At 40.7% G+C, this 22,368-nt stretch overlaps 2 protein-coding genes across 3 annotated transcripts in view; one reads left to right on the plus strand and one right to left on the minus strand.

The window, feature by feature from the left end:
• The window catches only part of LOC111961636 (atrial natriuretic peptide receptor 2), a 60,431-nt gene extending 53,012 nt beyond the window's left edge, over nt 1–7,419 (plus strand). For both annotated transcript variants that reach the window (XM_023984055.2, XM_023984057.2), the window contains exons 17-22: nt 274–397; nt 3,356–3,424; nt 3,521–3,695; nt 4,559–4,657; nt 6,316–6,407; nt 6,888–7,419. In XM_023984055.2, coding sequence (XP_023839823.1) covers nt 274–397; nt 3,356–3,424; nt 3,521–3,695; nt 4,559–4,657; nt 6,316–6,407; nt 6,888–6,950 — 622 coding nt within the window. In that variant the 3' untranslated portion in view covers nt 6,951–7,419. The remainder of the gene's footprint in view (nt 1–273; nt 398–3,355; nt 3,425–3,520; nt 3,696–4,558; nt 4,658–6,315; nt 6,408–6,887) is intronic.
• Nucleotides 7,420–16,420: 9,001 nt separating this feature from the next.
• On the minus strand, nt 16,421–20,256 carry spag8 (sperm associated antigen 8). The gene is made up of 6 exons (XM_023984058.2): nt 20,043–20,256; nt 19,587–19,746; nt 19,285–19,330; nt 18,149–18,263; nt 17,897–17,959; nt 16,421–16,901 (listed from the first exon to the last, which is right to left on the minus strand). Exons 1-6 carry the CDS (start codon nt 20,112–20,114, stop codon nt 16,788–16,790), a joined length of 570 nt encoding a protein of 189 aa, XP_023839826.1. The 5' UTR covers nt 20,115–20,256; the 3' UTR covers nt 16,421–16,787.
• Nucleotides 20,257–22,368: the final 2,112 nt, after the last annotated feature.

A 22,368-nucleotide genomic window follows, 5' to 3' on the forward strand; every position in this document is an offset into this window, starting at 1 on the left:
TGCAGAATTCAGATAATTCAGTTAATTTTACCAGAGTCCTGGATTAAACTAGCTGCTAGTGCTACACTGTGCCTCTGGCTCTTTACTGTACTTTAAAATATTGGTGAACAGGAAATGATACTGGTAGAATCTGCTTATTTACTCATTGTGGATCGTAGCTGCCAAGCTTACTGTCACTGTTGATTTATAGCGAACGATAACATTATCTCTTAAGCACTGTATAAGCATTTTGTTCATTGTGGTTTTACTTACTTTGCGTTTTCTTGTCCACAGCTCAGTAGCAGAGCAGCTAAAGCGAGGGGAGACGGTCCAAGCAGAGGCGTTTGACAGTGTGACAATCTACTTCAGTGACATTGTGGGTTTCACGTCAATGTCAGCTGAGAGTACACCACTGCAGGTAAACAACTGTCAGTAGATATATTCACTCCTAACCAACAACAGGTACAGACTTCATACAGTAGCTATCCTATACCAACCAACAGCAGGAGCAAATCCACAACATGATTTTGCACTTTGAATCTTACTGTGTGACCAGTCAGTTTTGCTAAGTAAAATGCACTCAAGGTTTATTGAGTCGAAGTATCAATTCACCATGGGATATTAGAGACTTCCTGTAAACTCTCCCTCAAGACACTTGAAGGTAGTTGACAAGAAAGCTTGAAAATATGCTGGTCCAACAACATTATGGGAAGAGAAGAGAATATGAAGAGGAAATGTAGAGGAGCTTCTTTGTTACTTACACCGACCTCACTCATGCAGAGCCTATTAAAGCACCTACCGTATGTCTCATAGTTACAAAGCATTCCCACACAGAGGCCACAACTCAAAATAGCTATTGTGAGTAGCTGAGAGCGCATTGACGCATTGCTGAGTCACTGGGTGCTGTAGCTGCTATGAAATGACTTCTCTCTCATGAAGAAGAAGATGAAGAAGAAGATTTCAAGACCACTCATATATTGAGAATCCCTTCACCAGGGTCTAAAGTACTGTATGATGAATGGCTGATGAATGGTTAAGGGCTTGTAAGGTGCACATTTCACTGTAAGGTGCACATTTCACTGTTGTATTCAGTGCATGTGACAAAAACAATTTGATTTGATTTGATGGGATGGTTGTAATGGTCTCAATGGTTTTAAGTGCAGTGTCCCAACATGTTCTTTTCTCCAGACATTTTGGTCGTTCCGGATTCTGAAATTCATCCAGAGGAACCAGGTTTTCTTCTTGATGCTACTTGTGCCATGAATTCAGACAAAGTATTTCTGGAGTGTTTCTTCTAAAATTGTGAAGACACGTCAGTCTTCATATCATTTCCAATAACTCTGCATGAGCGATAGTTTGTACTTGGCGAGTGGTACACTCAGACTGATCTATTCTATTCATCCAGCAGAAGCTACTTACAAGTACAGTCATAAATCTTACCTTTCATCAAATGTATTTTAATATAGCTCAGAGCTAAGAATCCAACCACTAGGTTTCAGTGGCGATGTATTATGTGAAATATATTCATTGTCACTTATATTCTACGCACTTGATTTTAAGGTCACATGTCTATTCAATTAAGGCCACAAAACAGATGATATTCTTTCAACATTAGTGTAGCTTTGAGGTCTAGGTATCTCACCTACCAGTTAGTGCTCTATCTAATTAAAATATCTAATTACATTGAGCCATTTCCCCCCCAGATTAAGTCGTAATGGTTTAAGAAATAATGCTAAGCCCCTCTGAAAGTTAAACTAGAACTAAGACTGTTTTCTTATCACCATTTCTCTCTCCATAAGCCACTGAATCTCCTAACTTGACCAATAGACCCTCAAAGGAATTACAATATACAAACATTTATTTAATGAATGACAAGAAACACTTCATATTTTGAATAAACAGCTGATGTGTATTACTCTTCAAATTCCGGAAAATATTGTGAAAATGTGTTCCCAGTATTTGGTCTGTTGCGTTGTTTAACTCATGCAAGCACATTTCTCAGTAAATTGAGGTTCTGGGCACTTGTCCAAGGCAGGGGGAGCAGAAATATTTTAATCTGACTGGGGAACCATTGGGAGTTCATGCAGAAACATGCAAACTAAATGGAACATGTCTCATGAACACGCACAGTGGAACTTATTATCTTTGCACACTATCTTTGAAATTGCTTTGTTTCACAAATGTTTGCCACTAGCTGAAGAAGTATTTCTAAAATAGAGAATGAAGGAGCAGGAGGGTAACAGTTATCTGGTTTTAGTGGTGGTGTTTGCGATTGTTTTACCCTTGAACCATTGTTTCTAGTTTACCTGAGTACTGTAGCTAAAGTATTGTTTCACCCTGAAACCATTTGGTTTCTAGTTACCTGAGTACTGTAGCTAAAGTATTGTTTTACCCTTGAACCATTGTTTCTAGTTTACCTGAGTACTGTAGCTAAAGTATTGTTTACACTTGAACCATTGTTTCTAGTTTACCTGAGTACTGTAGCTAAAGATTGTTTTACCCTTGAACCATTGTTTCAGTTTAACTGAGTACTGTAGCTAAAGTATTGTTTTACCTTGAACCATTGTTTCTAGTTTACCTGAGTACTGTAGCTAAAGTATTTTTACCCTTGAACCATTGTTTTAGTTTACCTGAGTACTGTAGCTAAAGTATTGTTTTACCTTGAACCATTGTTTCTAGTTTACCTGAGTACTGTAGCTAAAGTATTGTTACCCTTGAACCATTGTTTCTAGTTTACCTGAGTACTGTAGCTAAAGTATTGTTTTACCCTTGAACCAGTTGTTTCTAGTTTTACCTGAGTACTGTAGCTAAAGTATTGTTTACCCTTGAACCATTGTTTCTAGTTACCTGAGTACTGTAGCTAAAGTATTGTTACCCTTGAACCATTGTTTTCTAGTTTACCTGAGTACTGTAGCTAAAGTATTGTTTTACCCTTGAACCATTGTTTCTAGTTTAACTGAGTACTGTAGCTAAAGTATTGGTTACCCTTGAACCATTGTTTCTAGTTTAACTGAGTACTGTAGCTAAAGTATTGTTTACCCTTGAACCATTGTTTCTAGTTTACCTGAGTACTGTAGCTAAAGTATTGTTTACCCTTGAACCATTGTTTCTAGTTTACCTGAGTACTGTAGCTAAAGTATTGTTTTACCTTGAACCATTGTTTCTAGTTTAACTGAGTACTGTAGCTAAAGTATTGTTTTACCCTTGAACCATTGTTTCTAGTTTACCTGAGTACTGTAGCTAAAGTATTGTTTTACCCTGAACCATTTGTTTCTAGTTTACCTGAGTACTGTAGCTAAAGTATTGTTTTACCCTTGAACCATTGTTTCTAGTTTAACTGAGTACTGTAGCTAAAGTATTGTTTTACTCTTCATAGGTTGTGACAGTGCTGAATGATCTCTACACTTGCTTTGATGCTATCATCGATAATTTTGATGTGTACAAGGTAAGTCAGATGAATTATGTTTTGTAATGTAAATATGGTTCTTTTATATATAGTCACCCGTTTCAACCTACTAACATGTTGTCATGTATATCTGAGGTGGAGACCATTGGTGATGCGTACATGGTGGTGTCAGGGCTTCCAGTCAGGAATGGTAAACTACACGCAAGGGAGATAGCTGGGATGTCTTTAGCCTTACTAGAACAAGTGAAAACATTCAAGATTCGTCACAGACCCCAAGACCAACTACGGCTAAGGATAGGAATCCACACAGGTATAAATTTCACATTTCACATAGAGTTTGAAATGATGGTTAAAATGTCTTATGCTTATTAACTACTGTTGGAAGATAGATGTTGTTGTTGTTTTTTTCAAATGGAATGAGTCAGTGCTTTTGGGGACTGCCCAATCCTACTCCTGATCCTTAGCATCCATATAATTACCACTCAACCTCTAATAAATCATACACATTTAAATCGTTCAATACCTCCTAAATGTTACATGATCTTCCCTAGCCAATGACAGTTTATTTAATTCTATGACAAATATCTGAATTATGTTATGGCACAAAATTATTTATTATACGGTAAATAGTTGTCTAGACAAGAAGTCATTTGTGATTAAATTGCCCACTTATGTATCCTGCCTCATGATTGCATGGGGCTTTTGCTCACTAAATGTTATAAACTGCTGTGATTGGTTATGACAGTTGATGACAATATCTAGGTTTTAAGACATACAGTATTTCAGCTAAGAAATCTCTGGAGATATTTCCAGTACCTACAATATTTTGACATGATGATCAAATACAACAAATACAAGCTGTATTGCATGCAAAGGAGGTTTTTCATTGTGCTTGGACACAATTATCTCATGCAGGCAGTATTTATATTCTTATTCAAACACTTGACATGAACATCATCACTGATAGGTCTTTAAAAATTGTGTGTGGGAGGTGCCTGATCCTGTCATTGTGTGAATATGTTGTTTTTGAGTTCAATCATATCTTGATCATGCTTTTAAATACACTTAGTTTATCATGAGGTTCTGGTGATGAAAGAAATTGTTATCCATCTACAGTATGCTTTTCCATGGAGGATATTTCCAGTAAATGTCACTGCCTTTTGTTCTGTACAGGGCCTGTCTGTGCTGGGGTGGTGGGTCTGAAAATGCCCAGATATTGTTTATTTGGAGATACTGTCAACACAGCGTCTCGGATGGAGTCGAATGGAGAGGGTGAGTTTCAGATTTGGATCTCTGTTTTCCTATTTTCTATTTTGATTGGTGTCAGCACTTAAACACTTAAAACTATTAATGTGGAAATTTTGCCACATTAAACAGTGTCACATTCTGGAATCCAGTTAATATAATATGAATGACTACCTCATCTCTGTACCCCACACATAGAATTGTCTGTAAGGCCCCTCAGTCGAGCAGTGAATTTCAAACACAGATTTAACCACAAAGACCAGGAAAGTTTTCCAATGCCTCGCAAAGAAGGGCACCTATTGGTAGATGGGTAAAAATAAACATTGAATATCCCTTTGAGCATGGTGAAGTTATTAATTACACTTTGGATGGGTTATCAATAAACCCAGTCACTACAAAGATACAGGCGTCCTTCCTAACTCAGTTGTCAGAGAGGAAGGAAACCACTCAGGGATTTCACCATGAGGCCAATGGTGACTTTAAAACAGTTACAGAGTTTAATGGCTGTGATAGGAGAAAACTGAGGATGAAATATTGTACAATCCAGGTGGGCAAATCTCTTAGAGATTTACCTAGAAAGACTCACAGCTGTAATTGCTGCCAAAGTTGATTGTAACATGTGTTGACTCAGGGGTGTGAATACTTATGTAAATGAGATATTTCTGTATTTCATTTTCAATACATTTGCAAAAATGTCTAACAACATGTTTTCACTTTGTCATTATGGGGCATTGTGTGTAGTTGGGTGAGAAAAAAAGCAATTTTGAATTCAGGCTGTAACACAACAAAATGTGGAATAAGTCAAGGGCCATGAATACTTTCTGAAGGCACTGCATGTTTCAGCTGACACAAACTAAAACAACTAAGTATTCATTATTTCCTGTTGATTATGTGGTATTTCCTTGGATTTGGATTTTGTTCGTCTGTCGAGCATTCCCTGTTGTATATTTGCTTATGCAATTGTTTTGTGAAAGACTGGTTTCCCGTCATTATTTGTCTTGACTAAATCTGACTAATGCTTGTGTCTGAGAATCCATAACAAAAATATTGTGGACTAGCTCTTTGCACATACTTCCCTGTAAGAAACAAAGCATCAAGGGATAGATTAAGTAGACAGGGAATGGAATATTTATCATCACAAAGCAACAGAGGGGATGGAGGTTGTCATCATAGTTTAATAGTGGTTATCTGGACTGGTATTACTGGCAGCTGTTCTTAACTGGTGTGGTGGTAGTTGGACCGCTGGTGCTGTGCCGGCCAGGATTTTTTGTGAGTGACTCATCACATTATTGATTAACCCACTCACTTCCTGCTCTCTTCCTGCTGTGTGCTTTCACGTCCGTTGATAAATAATTAATAACACTTATAGCCAGGCCACATCCATAGTGATAAACTGCATACCATAAAATATCCTATAGTGGTAGGAATCACCTCTGGGACTGGACTGGCAACAACTGTTTCTAGGGACTATTTCTACAGCAACAGGAAGATTTCACTGTTCATTTCTACTTTTGACCTTCACATAACATACACTTGGTTGACATATGTATGTATGCGTACTGTAATTGTTATGATCTACCACAGTGCATATGGCAGAGGATAAATGTTTCATTAATGCTACTCGGTGTCACTCCCTGCAAAGCACTCACTGTGATTGTCTATTGTTCCATTGATGTGTTTCACAGCCTTGAGGATCCACCTCTCCTCAGCAACCAAAGAAGTGCTGGATGAGTTTGGCTATTTTGAACTCCAAGAAAGAGGGGAGGTAGAAATGAAGGTAAGGCCACAATGAATAATGCATGTGTTGTTGTCAGCATTATCTGTAATGGCTTCATGTATTCAATTTTGTCTGAGAAATGAATATGATAGAATTTTTTTTAAAGAATACAAAAGTGTTTTGTCACATACACCAGATAGGTGCAGTGAAATCTGTTGTTTTACAGGGTCAGCTATAGTGAAATGTGGTCTTGTGATTCCCATTCTGTTTATTATATGCAGTACATTTCAGTAGACTGCAGCTCTGGATCACTCAGATTACGAGTGTCGTAGAAAAGATGGCTGTACTCTCCTGTTGAAATGGAAGAAAACCATAAAGTCTGGTTATGAAGAGTAGCGTACTCTCTCTAGGGATGCCAGATTAGTTTTACCAGGCCCAGCTAATGCCAGGGTCACCCTTCAAGGAAGAGAAGCCCTTTTGTGTATCTATCACTTCCACTCGTCTCCATTGATGAGCCTATTGATTTCTGTGTTTTTCCAGGGCAAAGGCAAAATGAGAACCTATTGGCTTGAGGGGGAGAAGACTGATGTGTACGTTATCTGAGAGGCCTGCTGATAGCGTGTACCCACAGTGGAGCCAACCACAGAGGCTACACAGTGGCACAGTCAGCCAATGCTTTATTTGTTCTAGAATAATGCCTAAAGGTGATTCCCTCCCCAAAAGCGGAACAACAATATTTACTGAATTAGGCCTTTTTGGAAAAGAAGGGATGTTTAATGGTATGTTTATAATACCTGTGTACGGTTACTGCCCCAAAAATGGTAAGATGTTTTGTATGGAGAATCTTTCTGTCCTGAGATTGAGTACTTTCTATATTAAGATTTGTATAATGTGTTTGGAAGTCAATTCTGTATTAATATTTCCATACAGCGTTCATAACGGATGGGCACACAGTGTAATAGATGTCAATGCAGAGGTCCGAGTTCCACAGTGGTGTTATAGAGTACAAGATGATATATGTATTTCCAAGATATTGTAAGATATTTTGTTCAATAAACTGAGTACAATACAACTGTGTTTCATACATTGTTCAGATAATATCATTTACGTTCAACCTTGTGTGTTTTCATAGTCGTGTGTGAGCCGGTGCACTGCATTGTTAAGGTGCTTTTGATAAAAACATTTCATGATTTAGTAAATCAGATTTTTACAAAACAATAACATTTTGAAATATCATCATTGACGGTAAAAGGGGGACATTTCTTGTAACCAGCTCACTATTTATGTGTCTGGCCGTACGTCTTAACTTTTATACAGACCCGGTGCCAGGATAAAGTTACTAAGGGGGCAGTTGAAATCGGTGAGGGAGCAACATTTTTGGTGGTTCTTGCATTGGAATTATATAGAATTCTGCTTCTATCACAATAAACATACAGTTCAAAGGCTGAGACTCCGAGACCATTGAGTGCTTTTGAAGTGACAGGTTGGCGTGAAATCTGTAGCCCATCTCAGCTGCGCTGTATCAATACAATAGACAGCGCCCTACACACTAAAGCAATGCTACTTTGGTAATGAATATAGGCTACAAGCATAGGCGGAAATCCCAGGGGGGACGGGGGGGACACGACCCCCCCATCCTGGGAAAAATATGATTTGTCCCCCCCAATATATCACTGTAAACATAACTATGTAATTTCAATAATATTAATAATACGCAATGAAAGCAATTGTGCTGATTATAGACACTTAATAGCGCGTTTTTAAGTTTCACAAGATTGCGACCCCCCCGCCCTTTGCCTCACAATGGTTTGATCCACTGCCAGTTCTTTAGCTGGCAAGGTAATAGAGGGCTCGTATCTACTGTCAGAAAAGCACTCAGTGTACGTAACTGACGTGAGGTTAATCCAGTCAATCGCGCTTTAGCAATGTATATATTTTTTTAATGTTGCAGGGTTCACACACTAGCTGAATTTGCAGAGCTAGCGCGCAAACATTAACTATCAAGCTAGCTAGTACCTATTCCATTTATGTGGCGTCGTCAAAGATGGAATATTTGCTATCGTCAGTTTATTCCAAGATTAGCATGCAGCTGTAGTGCTTCAAAGTCCCTGTGATAAGGTTAGCGATAAACTGAAGTCCAAACTGAACAGAACTACACTCTCTTATACCATTGTCTTAAATATATTTAATGGTCTCGTTGCAAAAGCTAAATTGTCGCTAGTGAATTTTTTATTTTTTTCACCTTTAACCAGGTAGCAAAGATTATAGCAAACACCACAGAAACGGAATTGGTGCTCGCTAGTTTTGCAAATTCAGCTATTKTTGGAAGCCTGCCAATATGAAACAAACTATGTTAAAATTTCAAAACGTTGCAGCATGTGTTGTGTAAATGTGTGTGTGCAGCTAGACCGGTCAGCCAGCCAGCCAGGTAGAAAAATGTCAGAAAAAAGTAAAAAGACGGACATCAGAGTATTTTTCAGTACACCAAAACGCAAAGTAAGAACTCTAGTAGCCTAATATCTCAAAGACCAGTTGATAAAATGTTCATAAGAAAGAAGTGAAATGCTAATGGAAATRTTTCACAATGATGTCATTAGGCAGAGCAGGCAACAGATGGCACACAGACAGCAGAGCTGGGGACAGATAGGCAAGGGACAGACTGGCAGAGACAAGGGAGTCTCAGGTAAGTTAGTTGAGTCTTTGTTTGGCACATTATGAAAGGTTCTCAATTTTTTGACTTGTAAAATAGGGACATAATTGGAAATGCCATGAATACCCCCACTCTAATTTAAACTGGTGACTGAACCAAGATTTGTTTAAGGCAATGGTATTGCTGTTGTGATTAATTGTGTAGTTTTGGGTACCGGTAGTTAGGAGTACAGCAACACATTATTTCTTTTCTAGGAGACAGACTGTGAGTCAGTGAGGGTGGTGAAAGGGAAAGAGCCAAGGAGAGAGACTTCAGAGGACAGTGTCACAGCCACGGCAGGACCAGGTGTTCACCCTTGTTGCCAGCAGCACCAGATATAGGGGACAGTGGCACAGCATCGTCCAGTTACCTCAGTGATGACACAAAACCATATCAGCCACACCCACAATTTATAGAACCGCAAACTCTTGCAAACAGAGTGTTGACGTTTCAAGAGAGAGGAACACTGCACTGATAAGGAACATTGCTATAACTATTATTATTATTAGTATTATATGATTTAAACAAGTTGGGACAACCCCTTCAGTTAACTACTGTACCTAACAATTATCCAGTAGTAGTGATTATGGTCCCTAATATACATTTAACATATTACACACACATAGTCTATGTGTTACAGCACTACTTTTGGTGTCCCCCTCAGGAATTGCTCCTGAGAAAATTTCATGTAATTGTCCCCTCCAAGGTTGATATCAGATTTTCGCCCCTGGCTACAAGATAAATATGCTGTTTGTAAAAGATGAATTACTTTATGTGAATGCAGCCCTACACACATCTGTCTTACCAAAATAATGCAAACTAAATGCTGAAAGTAGTAGCCTAGTTATTCATGCCAAAACAATTGGGCTTTGAATACTGAAACAACTGCGAATGCGAACGAATGAATGCGAACAGTACAAAACAGCGGTAGGCCTACTATAGGCCTATAGACAAAATATCAGATCAATAAAGGCATAACACAATCTATATTTGGCGGCTTTTTATGGAAATCCAAAGGTGTCATACCTAACCACCCGGTGGCTCTCCATAGCCCCCCTACACACAAACACACTCCGCGGAGCGCTCTGTCTATGGTGCTGATACAGCGCAGCAGAGGTACAGATTTCGCGCAAACCTGTCACTCAATCATTTGAACTTTTATGCTATTTTTATATAAGGACATACAACTAAAACTGAGGGGACACAAGTTTCAACTGAGGGGGCTAAGTCCCCTTTTTCCCTCTCGTGGAACCGGACCCGCTTTAATAACTGGGCCATATTCCCCTGATAACCCTTACCCAAATAGTTTCTCCAAGATGTAACTTGGACACAATTTAGTGTCCTTATGACGTCTCTAAAAATGTTCGAGAATCTGCTTCATTTATTGTTTGAAAGGTTTCTCTTTTTAGGAGTGAAAGTGTAAGTTAGTCAGCATAACCTGTTGGGAATCTTGAATGGCCCTTCTGTTGAAATTGCTACGGTACCTTAGACATCCTAAATTCTAATTACAGCGTTGTCCCCTGCTCTGTCCCTTTTAGTCCATTACAGTATCACTTTAATAGGTTCATAAACCAACAGTGGCTATTGCATTTCACACATGAAAGATAGAAGTTATGCAATGCTAAGTAGCTTTAAATGTTTTCTTTCTTTTATTTAACTAAAGTCCCACGATACAATCATCTGTAGCCTAGTATTTGCATTGCATCTGCCAGTATCATAAACCTTCTAGTAAATGTTAGAACACCACCATATGCACGTTGACAAAAATCTCTTGCCTTTTCACATGGCAATGTTGTCAAACTGCACAGGTAGTGACTACAATGAACTGTTTGCAAAATTCAGGTGTGAACAGACAGAGAAAAAAGAGATGCAGAGTGAGAAGAACCTGTACACTGTACAATAACAGTCATTATCAGGTTGTGCAGGATGCAGTTGTGTTCAGCTGCAATGACATCACCAGTCATTAGCTGCTGTGACATGGCAGTGTGCATCATGTGTCTCTTCATCTCTGCTCCAATTCACTAAGGGGGAATTCCGTAATTAAGTGATAATGCTTATTTATTTAACCTTTATTTAACTAGGCAAGTCAGTTAAGAACAAATTCTTATTTACAATGACGACCTCGGAACAGTGAGTTAACTGCCTTGTTCAGGTGCAGAACGACAGATTTTTACCTTGTCAGCTCGGGGATTCAATCTAGCAACCTTTACGGTTACTGGCCCAACGCTTTAACCACCTGCCACCCTGTAGCCATGCGCAAATGACCCTATAGCGCCAAACCTACTGAGTTGATTTATGATTTCAAGAATGCTTTAATTATATGCCTGAACTTTTCACTGTATTTTTTTTTTTTTTTTTTTTACAGTTTGTATCATGTTAAATATTAGCCACTATCGGTAGCCCTCGTCAGTTATACCACCATAAATTTAGAACTGTCATGTTAGTGTTAGTTTCATTCCATTTTGCATCATTCCATTTCATCGTTAGTTTACATTTCTTTCTGTCACGTTCCTGTGGTTGTTTCTGGGGATCGCTAGCAATAGTGGATCATGTTAGGCTAACGTATTAGTTGTGCTATAATTTGTGACATGTAACCTATTTGAATCATTATGGAATGCAGACCATAATGAGTTTAAACCTGGAGCCTGGCACACGGTTCACGAAGACTGAACCGTTGTCATCACAGTTTCATGATTAGTGAGGATTATTAGGGTAGATTTATAGGACTACTGGTCAACCCCTATTGTACACTTTTTCCCTTTTTCCAATGTTTAATGGATTGAAAAATTGAATATGGCAACTTTCAGGATGAATCAAAACAATTTTTTTGATTCACCAATATACACTGAGTGTACAAAACATTAGGAACATTTACATGACAGACTAACCAGGTGAATCCAGGTGAAAGCCATGATCCCTTATGGTCACTTCTTAAATCCACTTCAATCAGTGTAGATGAAGGGGAGGAGACAGATTAATCCTTAAGATTAATCTGTGCATCAATCTAAGTAACATAATGAAAAAATCCCCATCAAAATCTGTCCGTTTAAGTTAGAGATATTTGCATGGGCTGCGTCTCAATCCGCCCCATCTGCGTATGTCGGCCTTCCGCATCGGCGGTGGAAGGTGGCCGAGCTACAGCGATGTTTGTCAGATCATGAGACATCCCAAAAAATCAGTCTTCTCACAGAAACGTCTGTAGCGTTCGAACTAATGTGACCACTCTATGAAAAGATGAGACTCTCACAAACACGGTGGTGTCCTCTGTTTTGCTCGACGACCCCCACAAGCGCCACGGGACTCTGTCAATAATGCTGATATGCCAATTTCTGTCTGTAGCATACATTTCCTAAGTCTGAATCGGGCCCTTATCAACCAAGTAAGTGTCACATAAGTCTCTCATCACTTTTGTCTCCCCTTCAGGGAGTGTACAGTATCCAAATCTGTACATGTGTGTGCATACAGATGTTTAAATTAAATTAAATGATACTGTGGAATTCAGTAGAAGAATGAAGAATGAATTTGAGTAATTGTTGAGTCATCAAAGGCTCCTGGTTTTATCTTTTGAAGAGAGTTGAAGAGAGGGTGAAGAACACCATTAGCATTTTTGGTACAATTTGGGAGGAGAGACAACAACAACCAAGAAGGGAACTTTTGATGGGGGAATGCACTGAAGGAATTTCTACTGCAGGTATGTAGGCCTACTGTATCACAAGCACATAGTTCACAAGATGGTTCAACATTTGTCTCCTCTGACAAAAGCACTACATCCATTTTAATAACTCAGAGCACTGCTCCCTTCACAGGGAAATACAGAGAATGAAGTACTGCAATACATTTTTTATAAACTTAAACAAATACACAGTTATGGATAGATCAAAACAGACATTATTAATTGAATTGAATCATGGACAAAAATTAGTAGTCAAATTTATTCAAGGAAATATTTACTTTATCACAGTTAATTTGAATTAAAACAATTATATGCAATATATTTCACTTGGCTGGAAGTAGCTAAATGGCATCTGTTTCAGACATCAATTGTTTCCCCCTCTAATCCCATGAGGTAATGAAATGTTTTGGGGGAAAATCTGCATAAATGTAGTCTAAAATTACTTGTTGCCATAGCTACCGCCTATAATCTCTGCTGAAAGCGAGAGGAGAGAGGAACACCATGTAGACTTGTCTCTTGATTGACAGAACACGAATCTGAATCGGAGCCATGCTCTCTAAAGTAAGGAGGCTGCATGAACATCAATATTTCTGACATCTGTAAGGTGGAGGCTTCTGTGTGCCTCTCTTTCTAACGGTGGAAAAACACTTTCCTTATCTCAGAAAACAAATGGTTTTCTTGTCATTTGTCCAAGGACAATAGCCAGATCCATTTTTGCCCAGCACAGGAGAAAGTGGAAAATGTGGCTTTCTGTTGTTCAGCACTGCTCAATTGTGGTTATTACAAGTTGCAAAGGTTTGAGAAAAAGACCATAGGAGAAAATAACCTACAAACAAAAATAAAAGCGTGAACAAACAGAGAGAATATTCTTAATACAAAGCCCTGGTATGAATAAAAAAACAACAACTGTAATTCCGCAAGGAGACAATGACCCTGAGATAAAGTTACAATTCAAAACCATTAATCTGTCTGCTTGTGTTAAATCATTTGTGCAGTTGTAACGGTCCTGACCTGTTTTATGTTGTTTTTGTATGTGTTTATGGTCAGGGCATGTGTTTTGGGTGGGAGTCTATGTTATCTGTTTCTATGTTGGTTTTGGTTGCCTGGTATGGCTCTTAATTAGAGGCAGGTGTTTTGTGTTCTCCTCTAATTAAGAGTCTATTTAGGTAGGGTGTTCTCACTGTTTGTTGGTGGGTGATTGTCTCCTGTGATGTCTTCCGTGTCTGTGTCGTGTCGATACCATACGGACTGTTTGGCTGTTCGTTCATTTTGATGTCGTCTGTTTCCTGTCCGTGAGTTTATGTTTAGTTATGTAAGTTTATGTTCAGGTTTTCGACGTCGTTTTCTTGTTTTGTAAATTTGAAAGTTTTTGTGTTTCGTGTTGCCATCGTCGTGTAAATAAAAGGATGGCTTTTTTCCCTGAAGCTGCATTTTGGTCTGATGATCCTTCTCTCCTCTCCTCGTCTGAGGATGAGGAGAGCGACAGCCCTTACAGAATCACCCACCACGCTAAGACCAAGCGGAAAGGGAATGCTAACAGAGCAACAAGGACTCCTGGACTTGGGAGGAGATCCTGGATGGTAGAGGACCTTGGGCTCAGCCAGGGGAATATCGCCGTCCAAGGAGGAGTTGGAAGCAGCGAAGGCTGAGAGGCGCTGGTATGAGGAGGCAGCGCGGCGACGCGGTTGGAGCCCGTGAGTCAGACCCAAAAATTTCTTGGGGGGGGCACACGAGGAGTGTGGCAAAGCCGGTAGGATACCCGAGCCAACTCCCCGTGCTTACCGTGGAGGTAGAAGGCGTCGTACTGGTAAGACACCGTGTTTATGCGGTAAGCGCACGGTGTCCCCAGTACGCGTGCTTAGCCCAGTGCGGGCTATTCCACCTCGCCGCACTGGGAGGGCTAGGTTGGGCATCGAGCCGAGTGCCATGAAGCCGCCCAACGTATCTGGTCTCCAGTACGTCTCCTCGGGCCGGTGTACATGGCACCAGCCTTACAGGTGGTGTCCCGGGTTCGCCTGCATAGCCCAGTGCGGGCTATTCCACCTCGCCGCACTGGCAGGGCTATCGGGGACCATTCAACCTGTAGGGTTGGGGAGGTCGGTGCTCAAGAGCACGTGTCCTCCTTCACGGTCCGGTATACCCGGTGCACCTCCATGTACAGTCCTCCGGTGGCAGCCCCCGTACCAGGCTGTCTCTCCGGGTTCTCTCTCCAGCTGTTTCTCCTCTCCAGCGCAGCCAGTGCCTATACCACGCACCAGGCTGTCTTCTCTTCTCCTCCCTACAGAGTCGTCCTGCCATGACCAGCCAGAGCCGTCTGCCATGACCAGCCAGAGCCGTCCTGCCATGACCAGCCAGAGCCGTCCTGCCATGACCAGCCAGAGCCGTCCTGCCATGACCAGCCAGAGCCGTCTGCCATGACCAGCCAGAGCGTCAGCCGGGCTGCCAGAGCGTCAGCCAGGACCTGCAGAGCGTCCAGCAGGACTGCCAGAGCCGTCCAGCCAGGACCTGCCAGAGCGTCCAGCCAGGACCTGCCAGAGCCGTCCAGCCAGGACCTGCCAGAAGCCGTCCAGCCAGGACCTGCCAGAGCGTCCAGCCAGGACCTGCCAGAGCCGTCCAGCCAGGACTGCCAGAGCCGTCCAGCCAGGACCTGCAGAGCCGTCCAGCCAGGACCTGCCAGAGCGTCCGCCAGGACCTGCAGAGTCCCTCAACCAGGACCTGCCAGAGTTCCTCAGCCAGGACCTGCCAGAATCCCTCAGCCGGACCTGCCAGAATCCTCAGCCAGGACCTGCCAGAGTCCCTCAGCCAGGACCTGCCAGAGTCCCTCAGCCAGGATCTGCCAGAGTCTCTCAGCCGGGACCTGCCGCCCCTTATCCCGGTGCTCCCCTTGTCCGGTGCTGCCCTTGTCCGGTGCTGCCCCTTGTCCGGTGCTGCCCTTGTTCCGGTGCTGCCCCTTGTTCCGGTGGCTGCCCCTTGTTCCGGTGCTGCCCCCTTGTTCCGTGCTGCCCCTTGTTCCGGTCGCCCTTGTTCCGTGCTGCCTTGTTCCGGTGCTGCCCCTTGTTCCGGTGCTGCCTTGTTCCGGTGCTGCCCTTGTTCCGGTGCTGCCCCTTGTTCCGGTGCTGCCCCTTGTTCCGGTGCTGCCCCTTGTTCCGGTGCTGTCCTTGTTCCGGTGCTGTCCTTGTCCTGGTGCTGTCCTTGTCCCGGTGCTGCCCTTGTCCGTGCTGCCCTTGTCCGGTGCTGCCCTCTCCCGGTGCTGGTCATTCATTTAGGGGATGTTAGGTTTAGGGTGGTCATTGGGAGGGGAAGACAGAAGCGGGGAGTGACTATGTGGTGGTGTGGGGACAGCGTCCAGAGGCGAGCCACCACCGTGGTCAACTGCCCACCCAGACCCTCCCCTGGACTTTGTGCTGGTGCGCCCGGTTTCGCACCTTGAGGGGGGGTTCTGTAACGGTCCTGACCTGTTTTTATGTTGTTTTTGTATGTGTTTATGGTCAGGGCATGTGTTTTGGGTGGGCAGTCTATGTTATCTGTTTCTATGTTGGTTTTGGTTGCCTGGTATGGCTCTTAATTAGAGGCAGGTGTTTTGTGTTCTCCTCTAATTAAGAGTCATATTTAGGTAGGGTGTTCTCACTGTTTGTTGGTGGGTGATTGTCTCCTGTGATGTCTTCCGTGTCTGTGTCGTGTCGATACCATACGGGACTGTTTGGCTGTTCGTTCATTTTGATGTCGTCTGTTTCCTGTCCGTGAGTTTATGTTTAGTTATGTAAGTTTATGTTCAGGTTTCGTCGACGTCGTTTTCTTGTTTTGTAAATTTGAAAGTGTTTTGTGTTTCGTGTTGCCATCGTCGTGTAAATAAAAGGATGGCTTATTTCCCTGAAGCTGCATTTTGGTCTGATGATCCTTCTCTCCTCTCCTCGTCTGAGGATGAGGAGAGCGACAGCCCTTACAGCAGTACTTACGCAATTCATATACTGTGCAGAGACTAGACCTAATTGAAATGATAAACAGAGCAATATTCATACACAATATTATGGAACAATAATTTAATACCACTGTGTCCAATGCTCACATGAGTAACAGCTTAATTCTCCGGTGTGTACAGAATAGGCTTGTCATCCATGTGCTCACTGATAGGTGTGCTGAAGGTGGCGTTCATCTTGAATGGGGTATCCCTGGTTCTCACCGCTGTCACACCCTGAGACGGCAGAACATGGTACAGGACATAATGTTTTCTTGCTGCTGTTTAAAAAGGTTTTTGTGTAGACTGTAGAGTATTATCAGACTACAGTGAAATGTATGCCAGGTATGCTATTATTACAGTATCTGCTGCTCATTTAAGGCTTAAATTAACTGAACTGAGTTCAAAAGTGGATGAGATGTATCATTTCATTCAGAAATCGACAGTACCCTGTACCAGCTGTACTCTTTAAAGTCTATTGGCAGAATCTAATAAGATGTCTTAATGAAGGGCTCCACATTCAAAATGGAGGCTTGTAAATAGCCATCAAATATGACACCAAAATTACAAACATATGCTAAATCCTTTTCATTTGTTAATATCTTACATATCAACAGCCATCAAATACTAAAACTCAAGGGCCAGATGTCCAACAATAATGATGGTTTAATTGAGAGAATAAAAGCCAGATTGTGCAGTAGAGATTAAATACTATATAATATGAATACTATATCAATATTAATACTATATAATTATATAATATAATGTTAGGAGTGAGTCCCAAAGAGTACAAACCTAAGAATACTTAAGAATATAAGGCTATGGTCCTCTAACCTTGATAGGGTAAATAACATGCTTTTGAAAATAATTGCTTTCTTTACACACTCATGTAATGTTTTACTGAGTTGTGGGTATGTGGGAGGTCTCTTCCAGCAATTTATTGTATTCAATTTTGTAAGTGGAATAGCCAAGCAACAAATGCTTCACAAACACAGACAGACCACTAATGCCACAGTCACTGTACTATAGCAGAGTAAATGACCCATCACACAAAAGCTGACTTAATAATTGAAAATAATAAAGATGATAAAATGTAACAAAGGCATTTTGTCTAGTGTTGACTATAATGTTAAGCAGCCATCCAGTAATAGTGAAAACATGGTGCTCTCTCCATTTCTGATAATGTAGAGAGGGTTATGTAAATGGGGGAGTAATGTAATAATCAGACCAACCTGTATCTGATGATGATTCTCACTCCAAAAGGTAATTGCCTGATCGCTTTTGTAGTCATGCTCCTAATCACAGCAAACCAAGAATGCATTAGAAATGAACATTCTGTTCAAGTATGAGTTGAATAATGCTGATGTCAATTGTATATGTGAAAGACAGGAAAATTATAAAAGGTAGCTAGTCCCAAAACAAGGTGTCTCACAAAGAGCGAAATTTGGTAATCATGTTCATAGAATATACTTGATTTAGAAGACCTTTAGTGGTGAAGGCAGGGAAGGCTGAAAGCCTTCAACTTTGTAGTCCTCTTTGGTAGTGGAGCAGAACTCTGTTTTCGGAGGGTCAGGGTTAAATTCTGCATGTGTCTGCTCACTGTGGGATAGAGGAGGGCCATATCAGCATGAGAACCTACAGCAATATCCTTATCTGTCTCTGCTACTCTGACATTGTTTTTCCACATTTTCACATTGCTGAACAACTTTAGATTACTAGATTTTTAAATCTATCAGTAGCTGCATTGCTGTGTGTAAGGTCTATGCAGTGATAAAGGCTAGTTATTCTTAGGCTTACATGATTAGTGCATGAATATGCATAATAATACATGCATTGCCATGTGAATCAAAATAACATTGTTCCACTGTTATTCTACATTATTCATATAGGTTGTCATAACATACTTATTTGTGGTGTAAACTCCCTGTCCTATCTCTTCATAACTGGTGTCCACAGATCCAGATTTAATTCTCACGTTGAGCAGCTTCCAAGAAGTGTTGATGTGTTGACATTTATTCTTACTGTTTCCCTACAGCAGATTATTGCCATGGAAAAACAAAGCAACACTCTCCAAACCACTATTAAAGGTTCTATGACTAATGCTACTTATTTAAATTGATGTTATTTTTGTCATAATAAACTAGTTAGAGCCTTGTTAATGTTCTTTACATTTCACTTTGAGCATACAGTAAAAATATAGGTCAGTTTTGTGACTGTGTGGTTTTGTATGGCATAAGTCAGTGAATATGAGTTGAGACTCTCTCCCCTCCAACAACCAGTTTTAACCGTCTTACCTCCCTTTGTTAAAATCGCTTGTTGGGGATGTTAACCACATTGTTGTGGACACATTCTATTAACCACATTACAATGCACATAAATGTTAAATCAGATAATGAAGTCAAATCAAAAAGCACAAAGTTTTCATAGAACTGTAAAACTAACCAAGACTTGTAAATTACATCCCTTTCCTCCTACCAGTTCCGCTCAAGGCATGGATTGAACAGTGTTGTGTCACGTCTCGAGTAAGTCACATCGTAAAAAAATATATATTTCAAGCTTGAATGTTTTGTTCACATTATGATAACTGTTATGAAATGAAACTTTGGTCAATTAGGCCTACCTTATTTTCTTGAGCAGATCATTTTCCAAAAGTTCTCCTCTGAGGCCTTAACAAATCAAACAAATAAAAGATGGGCAAAACACATACCGAACTCTAAAATGCTTGAGTGAATTTTAATCAAGTCAGCCAGTGAGACAGCACAACAGTATGCTTATGAACAGTTTGCACAGTAGTAAGGTTACAGTATGTTTGAATGTTGCGTGGCATCCACTGAATCTAAAACTCATTCCAGGGAAAATCTATTCAAGGTCGGCTGGATGTAGGATGCTTATTGGTGTTCAATGTTCTTATTCTGTACCTACCTCTTTGTCTCACTCCATGACCCTTGGGAGGGGTGAAAGCATCATTCACCGTGGTGACACCTTGAACTTTGGATGACAGATCCATAGTGAGAATCCCTTTATGTCCATTTTTGTGGATGTGCGCTCTGGGCCTCTCATTGTCAAGGACGGCAGTGGTCCGCTGAATGAATGTAATTCCAAAGATTAATAAAAAGCTGTGCCATGTGTGACAACATATTGTTGTTTTCAATCATTTTTAATTAGTTAAAGGGGTGACTTGTACTAATTACCTATTAATGATGGCACTCATAGCTAACTGAGAAAACAGGAGGGAGAACATGCGAGCCCTCATATACCTGAACTTAGCTATACATGTAGGCCTACCGCTAACTTACATCTCTCGCTCTCACACACGCACACACACACACTACTACCAGCTTTCATATTGAGACAACTTTTACCAAGAAAAAAACTCACCTCCTCTACCCAGTTATACAGCAAACATTTTCCAATAGATTTTTGTTCAACAGAAGCGTCCAATGCAGTCATTATACTTTCATTACAATGCACTTAGTTAGTAGTGTGAAATCGCTAATTTATCTTGTGAAACCAAGATAGTTGAGGTAGCTAGCTAGCTTGCTTCTAGCTTGCTTCTAGCTAAATGTAGCTACCACTATTTATTATTCTGTTGTGGAAGTGTAACCCTAGCAACTGTAAACAAACGATATCGTGACGTCATTCGAAGAAAATAAGCATAGAGATCCTTTTGGGTCTTTGCGGGTCAAATAAGCTTGTTCAGGGCCTGAATTTGAATGCACGTCACATAATAATTTAACACGTTCATAATTTTTTTACATAGTTATTACACATTGATTACACATTGATTACGCCATCACTCGTATTTCATATGTCACAGCATTCACCGATATGTATGCTATGATGTTTATAATAACATCTGTATCAAATATCTTTTTTTACATTTTTGATCCTGCTCTTATTTCAAATGATCACACAGACGTTTTCCCATTCGGTCGAACAAATAATTCCTTATTACCAACGCGGTATTGTAAACATGACGTGCAATTTCAGCACACACAACATTCTATAATATAATTTTGTTATTAAATCCTTGGTATAAAGTTTTTATATAATTTGGCGCATAAAGCACTATATTTTATGTAGCTAACATTCACATCACTCAATGTGTATTTGTGTCCACACCCTTATTTCAAAACCCTGTTTTCAGTATTTGCACTGTGCAGCTACATGGCATATAGTCCGTACGTGCTCTAAAAGGGTGGATGGATTTGTCCTCAGATGTGCCCATTGGTTGTGCACAAAGCAGCCAGTCATGACAAGTTTTCTCCTGAGACCCTTGGGCTGTGGAGAGGGATGGGAGGGTATACACTGATTCCCAACAGCTGTCCAGATGATGGAGCAAAATTTAAATGTAGCTTCCTCAGGGGCGAAAATCTGATATCAACCTTGGAGGGGACAATTACATTAAATTTTCTCAGGAGCAATTCCTGAGGGGGACACCAAAAGTAGTGCTGTAACACATAGACTATGTTGTAATATGTTAAATGTATATTGAGGGACCATAATCACTACTACTGGATAATTGTTAGGTACAGTAGTTAACTSAAGGGTTGTCCCAACTTGTTTAAATCATTATAATACTACTAATAATAATAGTTATAGCAATGTTCCTTATCAGTGCAGTGTTCCTCTCTCTTGAAACGTCAACACTCTGTTTGCAAGAGTTTGCGGTTCTATAAATTGTGGGTGTGGCTGATATGGTTTTGTGTCATCAATGAGGTAACTGGACGATGCTGTGCCACTGTCCCCTATACTGGTGCTGCTGGCAACAAGGGTGACACCTGGTCCTGCCGTGGCTGTGACACTGTCCTCTGAAGTCTCTCTCCCTGGCTCTTTCCCTTTCACCACCCTCACTGACTCACAGTCTGTCTCCTAGAAAAGAAATAAGGTGTTTGCTGTACTCCTAACTACCGGTACCCAAAACTACACAATTAATCACAACAGCAATACCATTGCCTTAAACAAATCTTGGTTCAGTCACCAGTTTAAATTGAGAGTGGGGGTATTCATGGCATTTTCCAATTATGTCCCTATTTTACAAGTCAAAAAAATTGAGAACCTTTCATAATGTTGCCAAACAAAGACTCAACTAACTTACCTGAGACTCCCTGTCTCTGCCAGTCTGTCCCTGCATATCTGTCCCCAGCTCTGCTGTCTGTGTGCCATCTGTTGCCTGCTCTGCCTAATGACATCATTGTGAAACATTTCCATTAGCATTTCACTTCTTTCTTATGAACATTTTATCAACTGGTCTTTGAGATATTAGGCTACTAGAGTTCTTACTTTGCGTTTTGGTGTACTGAAAAATATCTGATGTCCGTCTTTTACTTTTTTCTGACATTTTTCTACCTGGCTGGCTGGCTGACGGGTCTAGCTGCACACACACATTTACACAACACATGCTGCAACGTTTTGAAATTTTAACATAGTTTGTTTCATATTGGCAGCTTCCAACAATAGCTGAATTTGCAAAGCTAGCGAGCACCAATTCCGTTTCTGTGGTGTTTGCTATAATCTTTGCTACCTGGTTAAAGGTGAAAAAAATAAAAAATTCACTAGCGACATTTAGCTTTTGCAACGAGACCATTAAATATATTTAAGACAATGGTATAAGAGAGTGTAGTTCTGTTCAGTTTGGACTTCAGTTTATCGCTAACCTTATCACAGGGACTTTGAAGCACTACAGCTGCATGCTAATCTTGGA

This window comes from Salvelinus sp. IW2-2015, linkage group LG4q.1:29 (assembly GCF_002910315.2).
Source record: "Salvelinus sp. IW2-2015 linkage group LG4q.1:29, ASM291031v2, whole genome shotgun sequence".
Taxonomy (NCBI): domain Eukaryota; kingdom Metazoa; phylum Chordata; class Actinopteri; order Salmoniformes; family Salmonidae; genus Salvelinus; species Salvelinus sp. IW2-2015.